Source organism: Eupeodes corollae, chromosome 2 (genome assembly GCF_945859685.1).
Source record: "Eupeodes corollae chromosome 2, idEupCoro1.1, whole genome shotgun sequence".
NCBI lineage: Eukaryota > Metazoa > Arthropoda > Insecta > Diptera > Syrphidae > Eupeodes > Eupeodes corollae.
Window position 1 is genome coordinate 156,026,561 of NC_079148.1, and position 20,436 is coordinate 156,046,996.

Genomic DNA, 20,436 nt, shown 5'->3' on the forward strand with positions numbered 1-20,436 from the left:
AGATGATTAGATTATTTAATTCAATAATCAAAGATGTTTTTATTATAATCAAAAGTTTTGAGGCTTTTGAGTATCTTAGTTAAAATACCTGTTAAAAATATGTTTTGATTACCTAAAGGTTCCCAAAAATCCGCCTTGCTTAAACACTATAACATTTAAATATTTCATAATTTTCATAAATTCATAAAGTTATAATTATATGGTGTGGCACAAAAGACCAACCCTAAAGCGGCACCTTGCCTCTATTCTACGACGCGACGCTACGATGGCAGCCACATTTATTCATTAATTTTTCCCACATGATGCCTACAGTAAAAGTATCTATAAACAGAGGTTAGGTTTTTGTAGGTAAATTGGTAATAAATCTAAAATAGTTCCGTCGCCATATTGCCACACTGCCTTTCACCTTACTTAATTATTATCTCAGCTTACAAAGATTGTTTTTGAAAATAACAAAAGACAAATCCACATCCGAGCGTATGTATATCTGCAAGCAGCCAGAGCAAGATCCAAGCAAACTGATGCCGATACTCTGAAGCTGGATGCTGATGTTATGATGCGCACCTTGAAAATGTCGCCATCATTAGCATTCTAAAAGCAACCGACCCTAAACTAATTTGTAGTTATAGGTTACACCTTATGGATTTTTGTTGGTTGTATTTTTTTAAGAAAATTAGTTATTCCTTCATAAATTACACAAAATACCGCCAAAGGAGTTCCCAAACCGAAAAGCAGCGCATCTAGCATCAGAGAGATGATGCTTCACAGTATGTTCGCTTGCTAGACTATATCGCATTAGACGAGACTCATCGTCTTCATAGTCATCATCATCATCATCATCGTTGCCATGATCGTCGCGTAGTCGATCGTTGCGTTCGCGTTCGCGTCCGCATTGTCGTCGTTTGTTAGTCGACACGGAAGTGATTTTCTTCACACCTCCAAATTAGAGAATAAATATAGTTGCATCATGTGTGCCTGATGCTTGCCTCTGCCTCTAAACCACACAAAATCGAGTCATTTCAGTTCGGTCCCAACTTCAGTTCTATCAGCCTCCTTCCCGATATCTTGAGTAAACAAAAGATTAAAAACGCGCAAGCATCCATCTTGCACCGCACTCGCATTATTTTTGTATACCTATAAGTCGTAATATGTATAGGAGATACCCATATCCATGATCCACCCCCTATACCTCCCCTATAGTCAGCCATCATCGAAGAGATGAAAATGAAACGTAATCTTTTGCTGTGCAAAGCGTGTGGACTTTGGAAGCGACCACCAACGTTGCGTTACGTTATAGGGAAGTTCTTTATCCTCATCGATTTCTAAACAATGCAAGACGTTGTTTTCTTCTCTGATGATAATGCTGAGTTCAGTCGTCAGGCTCAGGATGATGCTTTGAAAAATCTTTTGTTTTATTTGGATTTTATTATTTTGTAATGTAAGAATTTTTATTTGTTTTTTTTTCGCTTTGGTTTTAGATTTTGCAATGCGCACATTGCACACCCACACAATGAGGTCGTGGATAACTACGAGCTTATGGATATAGATTTATAGAGTAGTTGATTCTGACGGATGGACAAATAATTATAAGAATCGACCCTCTCTAATCGTTTTCCAAATTCAAAATATACACAGAAGGTGTTCCAAATGGCATTTGAGTAAATTGATCTATCTCAGAACTTTTTAGAAATCATAGAATAAAGCAAACAGACAGAGGTTTTAATACCGCCAAAATGAAAATTGTTCCAGCCAAGTTTTAACTGATATTTACTTTTTTGATTGGACGTGCAATTTTTGGTATTACAGCATATGTCAAAATACTTTAAATGCATTGGCATTTTAAACTTTATTGGGTAAGGTTTTAACAGAAAGTCAAACTATATCTTTGGCTCCAAAATCATTCTAGAACTTCAGGTTTTGAAATATTACCTTTTTTAAATTAGAAAAAATAAACATTCCATCAGGTTTTTCGAAAGCAATTGATATTCATATAATCCTCGTTTTCTACATAATCCTTAAACTACTGAACGGGTTTGGAACAAAAAAGCCAAAAACAGCTCAGAAGTAATTTTTGTTTTGATAAAAAATCAGTAAGGTATTTAAAACACACATAAAGATTTTGAAATAACTTGAAGAAATATAAAATTTAAGTTAAGAACGGGTATTTTCTAAATTTGGGCATAAGACCGAAGTTGAATTTGAAATGGAAATCAACACAAAAAGTTAGCTCTTAAACTTATTTTTTCAAAACCTTAAAAGTAAACGATTTATGATTTGTCGAAACCTCATTCCTGTATACAAAATGAAGAATAACGACTTGGGAGACATTGTAGAAACTAAATTAAATATTTAAAATATTAAAACTGTATTTAGAAGATAAGCAATTGTACTTTGCAAAATCATCAAAGGAACTTTATGTTGTTTACTTTATCTCCAACACCGTATTATAGATATTAAAACATTTTTAAGGAGGTATATTTCAAAAACTTGAACTGATGGAGAAATTATAAATTCAATTTCGAATTCAGGATAACAACATATTTTGGAAACTTTTTATTTGATGTGTTGAACAATTTTACACTTATTTGTACAACTTTTTTCACTAAAATTTCCCTCATCCATCGAAGAAATTGGCACCTCTAATATTTTTATATTGAATATTTCTTAGTAGCTGCGGTTTAATCTATTGAAATCAGATCAAATGTCTCCTAGAAACTAAGTTTTTGAAATCAATAAAATAAATTATTGATTATTATTATTCGATAATCTAAAACTTCGAAGAAGTCAAAAAATCCCATTGAAATTTTATAAACGATTACCAACTGTTATTAAACTTGAAATATTAATAAATCAACAAACTTTCCAAAACTTAACAACCTTAGAGTTTATTCAAAATTGTGAGTTTGAAGCAATTTAAAAATTGCTCTTTTTGATATTAATATCATTAAATCACCAACTTCATGTTTGTTAAATATGAACAACAAAAAAAAACTTTTAAACGGGTTGTGGTCAAAATTCCGAAAACAAAGTAACGAAAATCCAAAATCCTCAGTTTTGGGGATTTTCGGTTGTCTGGATTCAAAATGTTTGCACTCATTTTTTGAAATGTGAAATCTTCCTTAACTTTTAAATTGATGCAAAACTTATTTGAAGTTTGTTCATATGTTTTTGAAACACCCTTTACGTTGCGTCTTCGTTGTTTCAGCGTTCATCGCAGTTATACCACAATCTAGAGCAAAAAGTATCTCCAATAAATTCATTAGCTTCCCGTTTATAAAATTTAATATGAGTATCAATGTATGAAGGTTCCAATGGTCTAGTTCCCCGTTCGATTGCTTTCGCTTTTTAATGTGTTTTGTTTTTGGTTTAAGAAAATTTAAAAGACATCCAAGAAGATCAAAGGATTGAAAATCTTCTTTGGCAGATCAAACGTTTAATGCCGATAAAATTATTTGTATATTTTTTATTTCTCAAACCGCCCCACCGCAAAGTTCAACAGAAAAAAGAAAAGAATGTAAACATTTTGTGTAGAGGAGTGATCCTTCCTGGATTAAACTCTTTGACATTTTACCATCAAAAAACACCACAAAACCGTGCTGTGCGGGTTGCTGGATCAATGCACCGATGTTGTGTCATGTCTGGGATCGCAAGGTATGTAAATTGTGGCCTTCCCTATCTTCTCTTTAACAAGATGATGTCTGGGTGCCAAATGATTCATCCAAGTAAATAGTAACAGAGTCGGTCGAGTCAGAGAGCTCTGAGCTGAGCTGGATGATGTGACCAACTGTGACTGAAACTAGACGGAGAGTGAAGATGAGTGACGCCGGAATTCAAGATCGGCGCTCGCCTCATTAAGGATGAAATTAAAATTCTTCAACTTACAGAGCGGTCGGCGGCGGCCGGCGCAGCTGCAGTGTCATCCTCATCGTTAAGGTGGTGGAGAGGTGGCGTTGATGGCGATAGAAAGAAAATATTCCTTTGGGCCAAATGCCAAGCAAATACTATGAATGTCGTCAAGTGTTATGTGTGTTTCATCATAGAAGTTGGATATGCCTACTCGACACTCGTACGACGATTTTGAGGATGCATGGTTGTTGTAGTCAGGAATTTGCAACTTCTAGTTGCTTGTTAATGAGGCCCGACGAGTTGTCTCTCTCTTGACTTGACTACTGGTTGGCGCAATGTCATAGATGTTGAATGTTATGTTGCGACAGCTGGGCAGTGGGTGAGAACACCTTGTCAGAGATGTAGTTTGTCATTTTATTGGGCTATTTTTCAAATAAATTTATAGCATCTTGAAGAACCAGAAGAAGCTTCCGAATAAGGAATTTTATTAAAAGACTAGAATACTAATGGCTATAGATAAAACTTCTTATAATGAGGTCTAATGAGATTGGAATGTGTTCAAGAAAAAATATGGATACATTTATTACAACTTGTTTGAGGTTGTACAAGAAATTTTTGATAATTAGAAGTTTTTGTGGAATCACTTTCAAGGTGATTTTTTTTTAAATTGGCATAAAAATTGCCTTATTTTTTTCTGATATTATAATAAAGATATGATTACTGTCATGAACACCTCAGCTGGATCGGATTAAGTCTTCATTTTTTCATTTTATTTTCCGATGACTTTTTTCACCATTAGTGGTCGAATATCGACAATAACGCGGTATAAAAGTTGTCATCCAAGTGTTCAAACATTTCAGGCCTATTGGATTAGACTATCGATTAACAGGAACAAATCAAACGGAGTTAAATCGAACGATCTTGAAGGCCTATTCACGTTTCCGAAACGTAAATTTTCTGTTAAAAAAACGTTTACGTTTCACTTGCCAGATGATTAAGTACCAGTTAGTTATCAATAGTTTTGCAACTTCAAGTTCTATACCTCTAAGAAAACACCCATTATTTTGTATTGTTTTAAAAACGGTCGGTTATCAAATTTCCTGTTTTTTTATTAACTCTGTGAAATATGGAAATACTCTTGTAACCAATTTTGTGAATTTGAGACTTTTTAAGTTTTGCAAGAAAAAATGTAAATGCAAAAATTTAAATTCATTTCTTTTTTTTGAACATATTGAATTTTTAAAAACAAATAAAAACTCTCATCTATTAAATCAAAATAAATTTTCTCTCACTTCTTCGAATCGTAGGAACAAAACTTGCAAGTTACAAGCCCTGGAATTTCTAGGTGTACAATCAATGCCTACACATTTATATTCAAATTTACACTTTCAATAGAATTTTAATTATAGAGACACATGCTTGTTTATATTTTTACTTTTTTCTCGAATTTAGTGATGAAGCTACGGAATTCAATTTACTTCACCATCACCGCACGTGATATTTTTACTCTTCCCGAGCACAAGCCCAAACCATAGTGAGGGCGTTTACTTAAAAGTCAATCCCTATTATTTTTTCGTGTTTATTTTCTTTTTTCAATCTTCATAGCTCCACAGTCTCACAGCCTCTTCAGAATTTCAAGACTTTCCATCGTGTGTACCTTCTCTATGACCACATTAAATGGTGGTGATGACGAGGCTAGGAGAACTTCTTTGCTATTTCGCCAATATAATTTATTTCCATGCATCGAGAGGAGTGGGATGATGAATCGACATCTAATATCGATTCGATAAATTATTCCTGAGATGCCCTCGCTCGTCGTGGAAACATCGACGCGGCGGTCGCGAAGACGTTCGTCGAGGGCGGCTCGACGGTGGTGGCGGCGACGACGATGTCGATGAAGAAGAAGTGGGCAGATGCTTAATTTGTTTGGAAAAATCGTTGGCAATTAAAAAGTTTTTGGAGTTGAGAGTGTAAGTAAAGAGGAAGTGGGGGGATTCCTTGTACAACTAAGGATGCGTGACAAATAGGTTTTGAGGCAAAACAAAAAAAAATACAAAATTTAAAATATAAACAAAAAATATGTTACTTACCCAACGAACCATCCCCCAAGTAGGCATTTCTTTGCCATGCCCACGTGCATAAATCACAGGTGGTAAGACCATCGGCCGAAACACTCTCATCCAAGAATGGCGGCCGCGGAGGCGGTGGTACAAAACGTCCATTCCACAGACCATTTTCGCTAGCATCGAAGGCCAGCGGCGAATCGAAGGTATCCTCTTCGATGGCATTCGACCACCAGTCCTCGTCATCGGGAAAGAAATTACTAATTGAACTACTACTGCTATCGGAGGTGATGTCTTGGATTGTGGACGACGACGCATCGGACGCTGAACCATGAGCTACAGATCCCGGTGTGGCATAGCCATTATTGCTGAAGTCTCTGCCATCATCACCATTACTGTCCGCTGCGGATGATGAGCCTGATGAGTGGGTTAATGATGCTAGCCGGCTATTGGGAAAAACTGGACGCACTGTTGTGGTGGCACCTGAGAATATGTCCGGCCCGGACAGTCGTGGAAACATTGCGTGATTATTTCAACAACGACGACAACGTTGCCGATGATGTTGCCAATGCTATTACAACGGTGAATATTATGCAACAACTGCAACTTCAACTCCAACTGCAGCTCCACTGACGGTATTATGATGATGGCGGGTATTGTGTGACTGGGTGTGCATCAGCGCTTGAGGGGTGATGAAAAGATTATTAGGTTTTCCGGAATAGACCTATAAAGACCTGAAAAGATAAAGGAGAAAGTTGGTTTAAGATAAAATGTTTATATTTGGTGTTCTGTTATATTTAATTGAATATTAAGATTTGAGGTTTACTAATTTTTCTCCCTTCTACGATTTATGAAAAATTATGAGAAAGAACACAAACGAAAAATTATTTAATTCTATTATTTTTGAGAAACAAAAACATTCTGTTAAAATATGATTTAATAAATTTAAATTTTCAGCTTTTTTATTTTTTTTTTTGGCTCGTAGAATGAGTGGTTCAAAATTTTTAGGCTTTTATTAAATATTAAAATAATTTTAGTAGTTTAAAAAATGATTTTGAACAACTTAAGCATGGTTTAATAATTTTATTGAAGTTACAAATTATGATGATATGAAATGGTACCGTTTAATATGATGACACTTCAATAAATATGTTCATAAGTTTTGGTTAGTTTTTCACAAACTGCTAAGTCTACGACTTGTTTAGATGCCAAGTTTTTAACTAAATGGAATTAATATTTTACTGTTTTGCAAAGGACTAACATTTTGGAATAGCTTTTTTTAGCAATAAGTTGCCTAAAATATTGAGACCTTATTTTACAAAATACTGACAATTCTAGAATAGTAATATACTAGTTAACAATTCAAAAATATCTTTTAAAAAATGTTATATTTGCTGTTAAAAGTGTAAAAGAAAATCTTTTACTTTTCTCACAATTTTAAATTTAGGGTATTAAGCCACGCTAGGTGTTGGAAAAAATAGTTTTTTGAAGCGATTTATTTCAAAATCAAGGCTCATTAGTATTGTTGTTATGACACCTTCTTTTTTTAAGCTCCTGTTATTTTAACTTGCGACATGTAAAACAGACATTTTATTGACATCTTATATTTCGAAAAAATTGGGCTCGCAATTATGCCCATCAGTCTTCCTGTTCTGTTCCGGTTTTACAGACTAATTAATTGGATTGACTAGTTCAAACTTGGCAATTGAGGTTTTAAGCAGGCGTTTTAAATTTTTCTTTAAGGAAATTCGATTTTCTTAAAAACGGCCAGATAAATGTTTGTTAAATTTCCCTTACTTTTTTTTTTTGCTTCTTGAAATACAAAAACACATTTTTGTTTTGCTCCAAAAGGGTAGAACAATAGAACTGTTATTTTGTTTTAAAATTTTCTCAGAAAATGTCTTTATTTTAAATTTAATAAGTTTTTAAAGCTATATTTCTATATCTAGGAGTCTTCTTTACAACGAACTTGAGCATGGAAAAACATCTCACTGAACTTGTAAAGGAGAAAACAGCTATAAACGTAGCATGGAAGGAATGCTTTAATGATAAAGAAATTCATCAAACCAATACATTCAGGCGCTTCGAGGCTATATGAGAATCAGTTATGTTTATAAAAACACTCAAGCTGAGGGTCGATTAAATACTCCAAGCTCTGGATATGACAAATTATCGTCTCCCAAAGGAAGTAATTTTTCAAACAATCCAATCCCGAAGTGGATGGTTTAAAGAATGGATAGAATTAGGAACTAGCCGATCAGGGTGGTGTTGACCTCAACCTTGCCTCTTGGAAGCAAACTCTATATCTCCTAATAGGTCGTCTGGATGAAGCCTCAAGAGAACAATACACGGAAAAAGCTATAAGGTCACTGAACTGCTTGATTTACATTAGGAGAGCGTAGTCTAGGCTCTCCGGGAAAGAAACTACTTAAACCACAAATGTATACCATCGAACAAATTTCGTGCATGTTCCGGCTAAGAGGAGATCTTCTTAATCTGAACTACGTTTCTCACAGCGAGGACTTATCGATTTTATACAACTTGACCAACTTAAAAGGGGGCGAGGATGTTTTTCATTTTGTTAGAAGATGTGCGATATTGAGAGAAATAAGAAGAGTTATCCTAGGCACTGACTTTCTTTTAAATACTGAAAACATAAGCCTTCTACAGGAAATGGATGTCACAAAGTTATATGCATATTGCAGAACAGCACTTTAACATAAACTTAAAATTTTAAATAAAGAGTTTTAAGCTTAAACTGCACAGGTTTAAGATTCAAGCTATAAGACTAACTGAACGCACACAAAAGTTGCGTTTTGACAAGGTTTAACACACTTTAACTGATAAGTTCAAGAAAGAATATCGAGCTGAAACCCCGGCATATACATTTTTTACTGACTTCTAGGCCCCAGAGTTATTTAAAATTAAGAGCAATTATTTACCTAAAAATTGACATTTCTCTTCCAAAGGGTTCTCGTATCTTATTCAAAAATGTAAAAAATTTAGAGCTTATATTCTTCACAAAATTGAAACATAAAAAAAACAAAAATAAATAAAATTTATCAACAAATCAATCTCCCACAACACGATCTTTAATTCTTAACGCGACAAAAGCCCCCTCATAAATAAATCGTCTCGTTTAACAAAAGACAATACCAAAAAAACAAAACAAGTGGACACACAAAAGACTCAATCATATACACCCAAAAGCTAAAGCCTTTTCATTCCTTTCAAAAATACAAAAACTTCATGTAAGTCCATCGTGTACTACACAATAATCAAGCTGCCCACACTTTCAGGCCAAGCCAAGCCATGCCAGGCGAGATAAAGGTAAGGCCACTACCACTACCACCACCACTACTGTCATCCGCATAAAATATGATGGCAATAAATGTCGCAATAATTAAAGAGATTTGAATTCAAATTATCATATAAATATTTTCCCAAATGGATATTTGGTTAGATTGTTATATTCTTCAGCGCCATATCGAATTTTATATAAATTTCCGATTTGAGAGAGTTAAAAAGGCGTGTTGGGCTTAATTAATCTAAAACTAACATGTAAAGCATCGATAATCATCTGCAATAAACAATCGAATTATGCCATTAACATCTTCGGTGGATTTTCTACTTTTTTTTTGAGTTTACAAAAACACCTGCATTCCGATGCAAAATTTACATATCTATGTTACAAGTATCGATCTAAAGTAATCTGTCGCGTGTAGGTGCCCTGCTCCACAACTCAGCAAGAGCTCCAGTTTAGGTTTCAACGAGAAGATAACAATATTATTGAGACCTTTCGCCGAAATTCAAAACTAGAAATTCAATATCAAGGCTTATTGCTGCTGCTTCTTCTTCGATTTCATTTGGATTGGATATGCATCACCTTTTCGTGTTGAAGAATTTTGTTTCTTGTTTTTTTTTGTTTTGTTTTGTGTCTTGTTTTCTTTTGTTTTACGATCTGAGGCTTGAAGATATTTTCTGAGTTCTGTTTCAATTAAGATATTTTGATTTTTTCAACATGAAAAAAGCTTGTTATGAATATATTGAGGAAGTCAGTAATAACTAATTCTCTAGAAGTCAGCGAGAAGCCAGAATTGGACTTGGACTTGAAGTTGGAGCGGTGAAAAAAAAAACTTGTTTCATCAACATAAGATATTAGCTACTTAGGGATGCTGTGCTGCGAGATGTTGTTTTAGGAAGATGTTTTGGATATTTGTTGTTTTTTCTCGAGCCTGTCATGTTTCTAGAATTTAATTTGATATTTTGATAAAACAACTACAAGAGGTTTTTTTTGTTGTTTAGGAAACGAGATCAAGTTTAAAGTTTATGAGCAGAGGACAACCATATTTAGTAGTTAACCTATTTAGTGGGACGCAGTTGATTTACTGGCGACGATTATCTTTAGAATTTCTTGAATATCGCTAAAAATTATCAAACTAATTTATAGCCACATGCGTCAAGACTTAAACCTTAAGAGAAATGCAGTTTTAGGCATGAGCTCAGATAAACAAAAGTTGTATTGGAAGAAAGGTGAGTGTTAGAAAATTAAAATCGAGGAATTTTGAGTGGGAACAATTTAAGACAGAAGTTGGGAGTCAACCACGCTTGCTCAAAGTTTCCTAACTTTTCAATTTAAATTTAATACTGAAAATGTATAAATCAATTCTTCGCCACATATACAGTAATATTAAAGTTGTCTTAAGTAGGTCAAAAATTATAACGTCAAATTTCAAATTGGTCTAGCTTTAAGACACAACCTAAGATTTTCGTTGAAACGTGAATACTTTTGATCAAAGAATATTTTTGACTTGAAAGGTTTCAAGATAGCTTTAGGAAGATAGTTAAGGGTTGAAGAGAAAATTCCTTTTTATGTTGGACTCAATATTTTGAATATAAATATCGGAGGGAAAAAAATTCTATATTCTTGGTGTACGGCTGCAAAATAAATTTTTATATCGAAAAGACCAAAGGTTGTAATTGAGTGTTGCATTCAAATTTTGGATTAGTGGAGGCTTTGTTAATATCAACCAGACAAGAAGGAGAGACACAGTTCTTAAATCGTTGGAGACATCTTTAAAACTAAGCAGAATCTTTAATCACTATGAATATGTGATCATTCCATAAGAAGGACCTGTGATACATATATCGAGTTCTAAAAGCTGAATATTTTCCTCGATTAAATTGTTTCTCATCAGCGAAACAGTCAAATAGATCAGAAGTTTCAGAAAATAGATCGCCTATGAATAGGAAAAAAAAGAGACGGTGACAAAACGGAGCCCTGAGGAACATTAGCAATAATTTTATAGTTTTAGACTTCAAACCTTACGAATTGGATGAGGCTTTATTTTACTTCTAAATAAACGAATACGAGATTCGTTGAAAACACAAGTACTAATTTTTAATAAGGAATAAGCTTGATTAGTTTTGAAATATCCACTGCAATTATTTAAGTTTTTCTTAAACGATGAGAAGATTTGTTAAACTTTATGGTTAGGTATCAAATCACCTATTGGTATGTGACAGACACTGCTGGTCCTTAAGAATCTTTTATTCTTCAAGATGTTTTAGAAGAAAACAATGTTCTTTGAACGGAGAATGCCTTAAAAAATGGGAGTAACTCATAGTAGTACAACATAAGATTTTCGTTGAGACGTAAATACTTTTGATCAAAGAATATTTTTGACTTGAAAGGTTTCAAGATAGCTTCAGGAAGATAGTTAAGGGTTGAAGAGAAAATTCCTTTTTATGTTGGACTCAATATTTTGAATATAAATATAGGAGGGAAAAAAATTCTACATTCTTGGTGTACGGCTGCAAAATAAATTTCTATATCAAAAAGACCAAAGGTTGAAATTGAGTGTTGCATTCAAGTTTTGGATTAGTGGGGGCTTTGTTAATATCAACCAGACAAGAAGGAGAGACAAAGTTCTTAAATCATTGGAGAAATCTTTCTATCATTCTATAAGAAGGACCTGTGATACATATATCGAGTTCCAAAAGCTGAATATTTTCTTCGATTAAATTGTTTCTCATCAGCGAAATAGTCAAATAGATCAGAAGTTTCAGAAAATAGATCGTCTATAATTAGGAAAAAAAAGAGACGGTAACAAAACGGAGCCCTGAGGAACATTAGCATTAACTTTATAATTTTAGACTTCAAACCTTACGAATTGGATTAGGATTTATTTTACTTCTTATTAAATGAAGTGGGGATTTGTTGATAAAAAAAGCACGAATTTTTAATAAGGAAGCTTGATTGGTTTTTGAAATATCAACTGCACTAGTTGAAGTTTCCCTTAAACAATGCAAAGATTTGTTACAATTTTCGGTTAGGTAAACCATCAAATCATTGGTTGACCTATTGGTATGAAAGAAAAACTGCTGGCCCTTAAGAATCTTCCGTTCTTCAAGATATTTAAAAAAAAACACTTTTTTCCACGGAGAATGGCTTAAGAATTGGAGCTACGCATACTAGTGACCTTCAAACTTCTATGTTAAAATGCAGCAGTCAAAGTAATGAAAGTTTGCAAGAAATATTTTCCATTGTCATCCAAAACTTCCAAAAATTTATATTATATCAAGTTTCCTTTTAGTCCTGTTAGTTTTTCATAATGAGTAACGCCCTTATGTTAAAACTTCCATCATCCAATATTCTATTCGCAACCATGCCTATCCAATATTTTAATATTTGGATTTTATATGGACATCATTCTTCATCGTTCTTTATCTTCTAAAAAGTATTACATTCCGAGATAAGGTCATTTTAAAAAATCAGTTTCTCTTTTTTTGTATTATTTTCAAAAGAAAATCTTTCTTCAAAATTTGGTTTGTAGCTGTAACGAATTTTCTTGCAAGTTTTTTCTCCTTTCACAATTTCCCGATAAAATCATCATAGTTCATTTACCTTCAATATAATAGCTTCTCAAAAGCCTCAACAAAAAAGAGAAAAAACAGCTCAACTCCAATCAAATTCACCATCAAGATGAACTTATCGCGTCTTTGTGTCGATATATGAATCAAAAACCTTTTCACCTTATGTTTATACTCCTCGAACTCACCATCAAGCACCCTCGTAACATTCCCTGATACGAGTACGTTTAAGCTGAAGTCTTATTCCTTTCCCTCTTAAAAACCGTCAACATTGACATCAACATTGGACAACGATAACGAGAACAAAAACGACAACGACATCCCACCTGACATGGGCCAGTAAAAAATGTTTACTTAAGTGATGTTGTAAATCTCACAAAGTTATACACAAATCAGCGAAAATATTGTACCTCTTTTGTGCCAAACTCAAAACCCACCTACCTCTCTAAGCGCCAAATAACCACTAGCAAGAGCAACCAACAACAACAACAACACTTAAGCTCCAGATAATAGAGTTATTATGGCATCATCGTGGGTTAACCTCCAACTTGAACCCAGTTTGCGGTAGGTGCCATAATCTTCTCTTAAAGATCTTTGCCTGGTTGAATTTTTATTTCTTTATTCGCTCATCTTTAATTTTGGGTAAACAATCTTAGCTTAACAACAACAACAAATACAGCATAGTCCAGGCCAGGCCAGGTAAAGTGCTTCAACCAAGAAAAAAATAACAAAAAGCAAAACAAAAATCTCCGCAATCGCACGCTTGGGTGGCAAAATGGTCCTTTTCTCCATGCCCCAACAGCCGAAGCTGAATCTGAAGCTAAAGCCGATTCAGAGATTCTTTGGCCTGGTCGCTTGGTTCATGTCCCACAGTCTGGTACTGGTACTGGTCCCGGGGTAATTGTGAATGTTGTTTTTAGGAACGTTTTATAGAAGACACGACTTTCGATTTTCATTTGCGGCGAAAATATCTTCTTGTTTTGTCGTGTTGTCCAACGATATGATACTAAAACTGATCACGGGTCTAGCTGTACCAATATCTATAGCTTTAACCCAGCAGGCATATATGACTTAAAAAAAACACAAAAATACTGAAAATTGTTGTGCTCCCCCCGAAAGCAATAAAACTCGCAACAAAGATCACGAAAGTGAATCTGAGAGATAAGCCAACTCGTAGTTTCGTAGATGCGCTATGCTAAGGTGAGTGAGCTGGACGCGATGTCTTCAGTGCGATTTCGATTCGTGATCAAATTCTCATTTCGATTTCTTGAATTTTTCTGATGTCTTTAAAAATACAAAAAAAAAGAACACAAATTAATATCGGATTCTGTGATCTTTTGGCCCTTAGGTAGAAATTGGCCATGAGAATCAGAAAGAGAGAGATCAGGCCTTTGAAATGAACGTCGTCGCTGTTGGTCAGAATTTCCTAGACTCATCTGAGACACTTCCATGAAACGAGGTAATTCAATAATGATAATGACTTGAATTTTGTTTCTTCTTGAGAATCAAATGCACCATCATCATCATCATCAACTGATCATCGAGAGCAATAAAAAAATAAAGAAAATCAAAAAGAACAGAAGCATTGAAATCGATATTGGAAATGATGAGAAGTTCTTATTTTCTTATTGCTTTTCATGTTAAGGAATAACTATAGAAAAATCACACTGAAAGAAAAAATAAGAACAGAATTTCGATTTTGGAAAAAAACAACCTGAAAAACTTTCGTTCCAACTTATTATGAGGTGTCAAAAGTTAAATAGGAATATAATTGCAGCTTATGATGATTAATGTCAGAATCTTTGTCTAGTTTTAATTGGAGGAAGAACAAGACATTTTTTTTGGAAAATTGGACATTTTGGACAGAAAAGGAAAGAGGTCAAACATTTAGAAAACTTAGATTCTGAACAATTTTGTAAATTTTGAAGAATAACCATTTTAAGTACAAAATTTAGCACCAAAGTAAACACCAAGCATTTGTGGCAGGTTATCAGCAATAACTTGTCGAATGTTTTCCTTCAATTGGGCAGTCGTTTTTGGCTTATCGGAGTAGGCCTTTGACTTTATATATCGACTTCATATATCTCCATACTGAAAATAGTCAAGCTGCATGATCTTCGAGGCCAATTTACAGATCCGTATCGAAAAACTATGTAGTTTGGAAACGTTTCCATCAATAAATCAATTATGGAACGAGCTGTGCGATATTTGTTGTAACGTCATGTTGAAATCTCAGTGTGTGATAAAAAAATTAAATTTCTGTTTTTTTTACAAAATATTTTTCTGGTCTTTTTATCATTTTTGAAAATTGAAGAAAAACGTAAAATTTGGAAAAATAAACTAGAAAATAAGAAAGTTTGCTAGCTATTTTTGTCCTTCTTCCGAAGACAAACAAAATAGCTATAATAAAGGAATATCCGGTGTTTTCTCTAAAAATGTCTACCGAAATTTCAAGATGTTGAGTCTAAGGGTGTGAAACTATATAATTTTAAAACTGAAAACTGATACAAATTATGGATATTAAGGTTAACGAAGCCTAAATAAAGGGTTTCCCAAAATTAACGCAAGATTTGAATTAAATAGAAAACGCCGTTTTTAGTCTTTTGATAGTTATATTTTTATTGACTCGTAAAGTACATAGGATAGGGTTATGTATGGAATAGCACATCGGACCAATGGCCTCCACGGCTTTGCATGCACCTGCGCACTCTTTTGTTGAAATTTTCCATGACCATTCTGCATAAATGTGGCTGAATTTCGTTGATGCAGCGTTGAATCTCCTCCTTTAATGCACGGGTGGTTGTGGGCTTGTTGACATAGACTTGTGATTTCAAATAACCCCATAAAAAGAAGTCTAATGGTGTTAAATCACACGATCTAGGAGGCCAATTTTGATCACCGAAACGAGAGAGTAAACGACCTGGAAATGTCTCATGCAGTAATTGAATTGTTTCACGGGCTGTATGACATGTGGCACCGTTTTGTTGAAACCACATATTGGACACATCAATATCATCCAATTTTGGCAGGAAGAACTGTGTAATCATGTCGCGATATCGAGCACCAGTAACAGTCACTGCTTGACCAGCATCATTTTCAAAAAAATATGGCCCAATTATGCCTCCAGCCCAAAATCCACACCATACAGTTACGCGTTGTGGATGCATTTGTTTTTCGACAATCACATGTGGCAATTTTGGCGATTGACAAAGCCATCAAGATGAAAATGTGCTTCATCGCTTAGGATGATTTTGCTCGAAAAATCAGGGTCCATTTGTTGATGTTCAATAATCCATTCAACGAACTCTCTTCTCTGTCCATGGTCATTAGGCTTCAATTGTTGTGTTAATTGAATTTTGTAAGCATGAAGACACAGATCTTTGGTGAGTATACGCTGTAGAGAGGTTCTTGAAATTTGCAATTCTTGTCCACGACGTCGAATTGAGGTTCCTGGATTGTCAGCAACACTCTCACGCACTGCTTCGACATTCACATTTGAACGGCTTGTTTTTGGACGACCAGTGTGTTTGGCGTTTCCAACGGATCCAGTCTCCATGAATTTTTCAATTAATCTCTTCACAGTTGACGAACCATATTTTTTTGTATGAAATTTTCGAACTGCAGCCGCCAAGCTTTCACTATTTTTGAAATATTCTTTAATAATGAAGACACGTTGTTCTATCGTGTAACGCTCCATTTTTAATAACCCTATACTGTTAGCTGTCAAATTGCTTTTATTTTCAGGGTTGCCAACAATTAACTGCACAAATGGCGGCAAATTCAAATCTTGCGTTAATTTTGGGACACCCTTTATAAACCCATCTTTTTTCTTCAAGTTAGGAAGCTAGTAAATGTTTAATGAAAGCCTGGCATAATTTAAATTTTATGATAAAATGAAATGGAAAAATTAGATACGGAAAATATGAAAAATTTTGTTAAATACCAAACTTCGTTTTCACCAAAAATGTTTTATAATCAATACATATCATCAAAAACACATTTATTATCAAACCATTTGTTTCACGAATTTAAGCACGAAATTTCAAATTTTGCAGTATTCAAGTTTCTGTTTTTTTCGCAACTTAAAAAAATACATTTAAAATTTCATGAAACATTCTGCGAAATTAAGTATTTTGTAACGGCTTCGTGAAATAACTCCAGAAGAAATAAAGCCCTAAAGTAAAAATGAAATAACTCTCCTTTATAAAATGTATCCTTAAATTGAAAAATGAATAGTATGTTAAGACACTCAAATATTAAATAAATGTTGGTAAGAATGTTAAATTCGTCAAAGTAACCTATATTGTAATAGAGTTAGTTGGGGTTCATAATATCATATTCCAATGAGACCGACATTTTTGCTCAAAAAAATAAATCAGTAAATTTTGTATACAATGATGGTTAAAAAAATCCACGCCGTAGATGATGCTTTAATTTTCATAAAAACACATAAATATTTATACCTTCAACACTAATGAACTATTAAAACAACAAATTAAGAAGATTTATAAAAGAACAAAATCAAAAAAAAAAAGAAGAAGCTCAAAACCATTTATCTTCGCTAATGAACAATTCTATCAAATAAATTATGGAAACACGCGTTGCGTACTACGAACCAAAAACAAAAACGTGTTTCTCCGATGATGACGATGGTTATGTGGTCCTTATCTAAAAAAAAAAGCTACCTTACCTACAATAAACCTCAACCTACCTACTACTGAAAATCCCACTCCATCAATATAGTAAACTAATTTAAACAAATCAATATAATTAAGTTCTGCAAATTTACTTAAAATTCAAACTTTTAAAAATAAATCAATTGGAAATACACGCCTGTCCAACATGAATGAGAAAAAATAAAACCTTTTAATGCAAAATAGACAAGATAACTATTTCAATTTTATTTATAGGCATGGTTGTAAATTAAGAGGAAACTCGAATTTAGAATTTATTGGAATCTTCTTTTTTAGAGAAGAATCTTATAGAGACTCTATGATGACCACATCTGTCCAAAATATTTCAAAACAAAATTCGTGAGTTTTGTATTTCAGTTCTCAATCATCATACTCCGCACACATAAAATAGACACCCCAGAAAATTAGAGACAAGCGGATCTGATAGGCTAACACGCTTTTAAAGTTTTCAACATCTAATCACCAACGCACTGTTAATCGCCCATTACAATATCTAATCTTCACTTGGAAAATAAATTAATTGCGAACTTCTCAATCCTTAGCATCCGACACTTTCTGGCCATTGCGCTTTGCCATCTGCATCATATTTTCTTGAAGTTCTCAAGCAGTGCAGAGTTTTTCTTGCATAAGCTCCTTTAAGGGCCTTGCACCTTAATATGCGAAATGCGAGAAAGGGGGAAATTCCTGCTCGCATATCAAACTCTGTTCTTGTGGAACCCGTCCAAGTCCAATAAACCCGAATTCGCATTAATATACACAGGAATTTCTTGTTTTACTTTTTTGCTTCCAAATGGCGACGACCAAGACCAAGCGTTTGCAAGGAACGTACGTCTCGCATTTATGCCGCCATCGTTATAGCCGTCGAATCTCGCATCGCCACTTGCGAGAATGCGCGTATATGGATTTTTCAAATAAATGCATTTTAATTAATTAGTGAACGCATCGTAAGTTGGGACACAATTTTCGGATGCAATTGCAATTTATCACTCGTGTGATTGAGTCGATCATGCGTCCGCGTCGTCATGCATGTTTTGCTGTCTCGCTGCTGCTGTTGCTTTGGCTGTTGGCGTTGCTGCAGCAGCATGCCATGGACTGAGTCTTGAAACACTTTATGTGAGATACTTTGTGCGAGGAAATATTTATTTTTCTGGTACATAAAACAACCTGAGCGCCAGCAGCCGCCGGCCGCGCCGAGCCAAGCCGCCATGGTTTTGATTATTTATGACCACTCGATTGAGTCTGTAAGTAAATGGTCAGTGCGACTAAAAAGCGGTACACTTTTAACTTTCCCGCACATAACTACCCTCGAATCAAGTCGAGTTGACTAAGCACCTAGCAGCCCCACCACAAGGAAATAATATTAACAAGAAAATAATTCAACTTGAATGTTTTTAATATTATCTGCGGAGAATTATGATTGACCGAAATAAAACTGACACTTTTGTTCGAAAAACCGCAAAAAACAAGACAGCAAATATGAATACGAAAATATTTTTATCTAATTGAATGGTATGGCAGTAGGTGCAGTAATTGGGTCATTATTATTTTCGGAATGCGATTTTTGTTCATGATTTTCTCGTATGCTCGTATATATATAAAAAGAAGTGCGACAGTTGAATCAATTTATTAGGCTCAGTAATAGATATAAGATTAAGTATGAATTTAGATACGTTGAGAAATTTGCTCTCCGAGTAAAAAACAGCAACATTTTTCTTAACCCTAAAATTTAGAGATATAATACGGACTTAAGCTTGATACGTTTACAAATCTCGTTGTGGTCGAACTACTTTATCATAATATAGTGAATGTCAAATACTGTTTTAATAAGTTTTGTATTTTTAATTTTTGTACGGTATTGAAGGGGGACATTTTGTGCTTCCAAATCCTGTAAATACACATTTTTTGACAACAGAATATTTTTTGTTGTAACTTTAGGAAGTTATTGTAATCGGTTCGATTTGTCGGATTGGAAATTTTGATTTTATATCCAAATAAGTTTATTCAACGAGAAATAACGTTTATGACAGTTTTTTTAAAATACAAAAGCTAAACCAATATTTATAAAAGTTGGTAAAAATATCTGTTGCTATTGTATTCATTCGGTAAAATTTTGAGGAAAATCGATTTGACAGTTTGTTTATCAAAAATAATAACCTAAAAAAAAAAACAATACTAAAACTCGTTAAAAATTTCCTTTCAAACTAATTTAATCTCACAGAAAATATTTTTTTTATAGTATTTTATAAAAATCTAACAGTCAATTTATTCATAAAAAATTGAAATCTCCAAAAAATTATACGCAAAATTCTTAAAAACTGATGTTCGGTTTACGGTATAGAAGACATTGACTTAAAATTAATTTCATATAAGAAATTAAAACTTTTAAGGAATGCTAATAAAATTGGTAAAATTGGGGTTCAACTAAGAACTTGTTAACAAAATTAGATTTTGAAATCAAAGTATTTCATTAAATACAAAATATTGTTGGTAATTTTTAAATTTTTAAGCAAGACAAATCCACAGACAGGATTGGAAGTTATCAGATTGGGTCGCATCCCATCCTCTTTTTGAATTTTTATTAACCATAAACTCTGAAATAACTTTTCGAATAAAAATTTTTTAATTTGGCTTTTGATTTGAAAACATTACTTTACAAAAGATAATGGATATAGTTTTTAAGTAATCAGTTTTTTTGTATGCATTAATTTAGAAAAATAATTTTCTTGAAATTATCTATACTTACAATATAAATCTAAAGAATTTGCTTGTTTGTTTGTTTGGACGCGATAATCTCAGGAACTACTAGTCCAATTTAAAAAGTTCATTCAGTGTTAGACAGCTTATTTATTGAGAAAGGCTATTTAACATCACCCTAATGGCGATGACGAAACGAAAGCCGCTGTTAGGGAAATAGAATCACTCAACCTAGGCGACGGTGATCAACAATTTCGCCTACCCGA

The 20,436-nt window shown here is 33.8% G+C and overlaps 1 protein-coding gene across 2 annotated transcripts in view; it reads right to left on the bottom strand.

Annotated features, from left to right (window-relative positions):
* Nucleotides 1-20,436, bottom strand: part of LOC129945941 (uncharacterized) — a 214,447-nt gene that overhangs the window by 61,959 nt on the left and 132,052 nt on the right. For both annotated transcript variants that reach the window (XM_056055924.1, XM_056055925.1), the window contains exon 3: nucleotides 5,937-6,633. In XM_056055924.1, coding sequence (XP_055911899.1) covers nucleotides 5,937-6,429 — 493 coding nt within the window. In that variant the 5' untranslated portion in view covers nucleotides 6,430-6,633. The remainder of the gene's footprint in view (nucleotides 1-5,936; nucleotides 6,634-20,436) is intronic.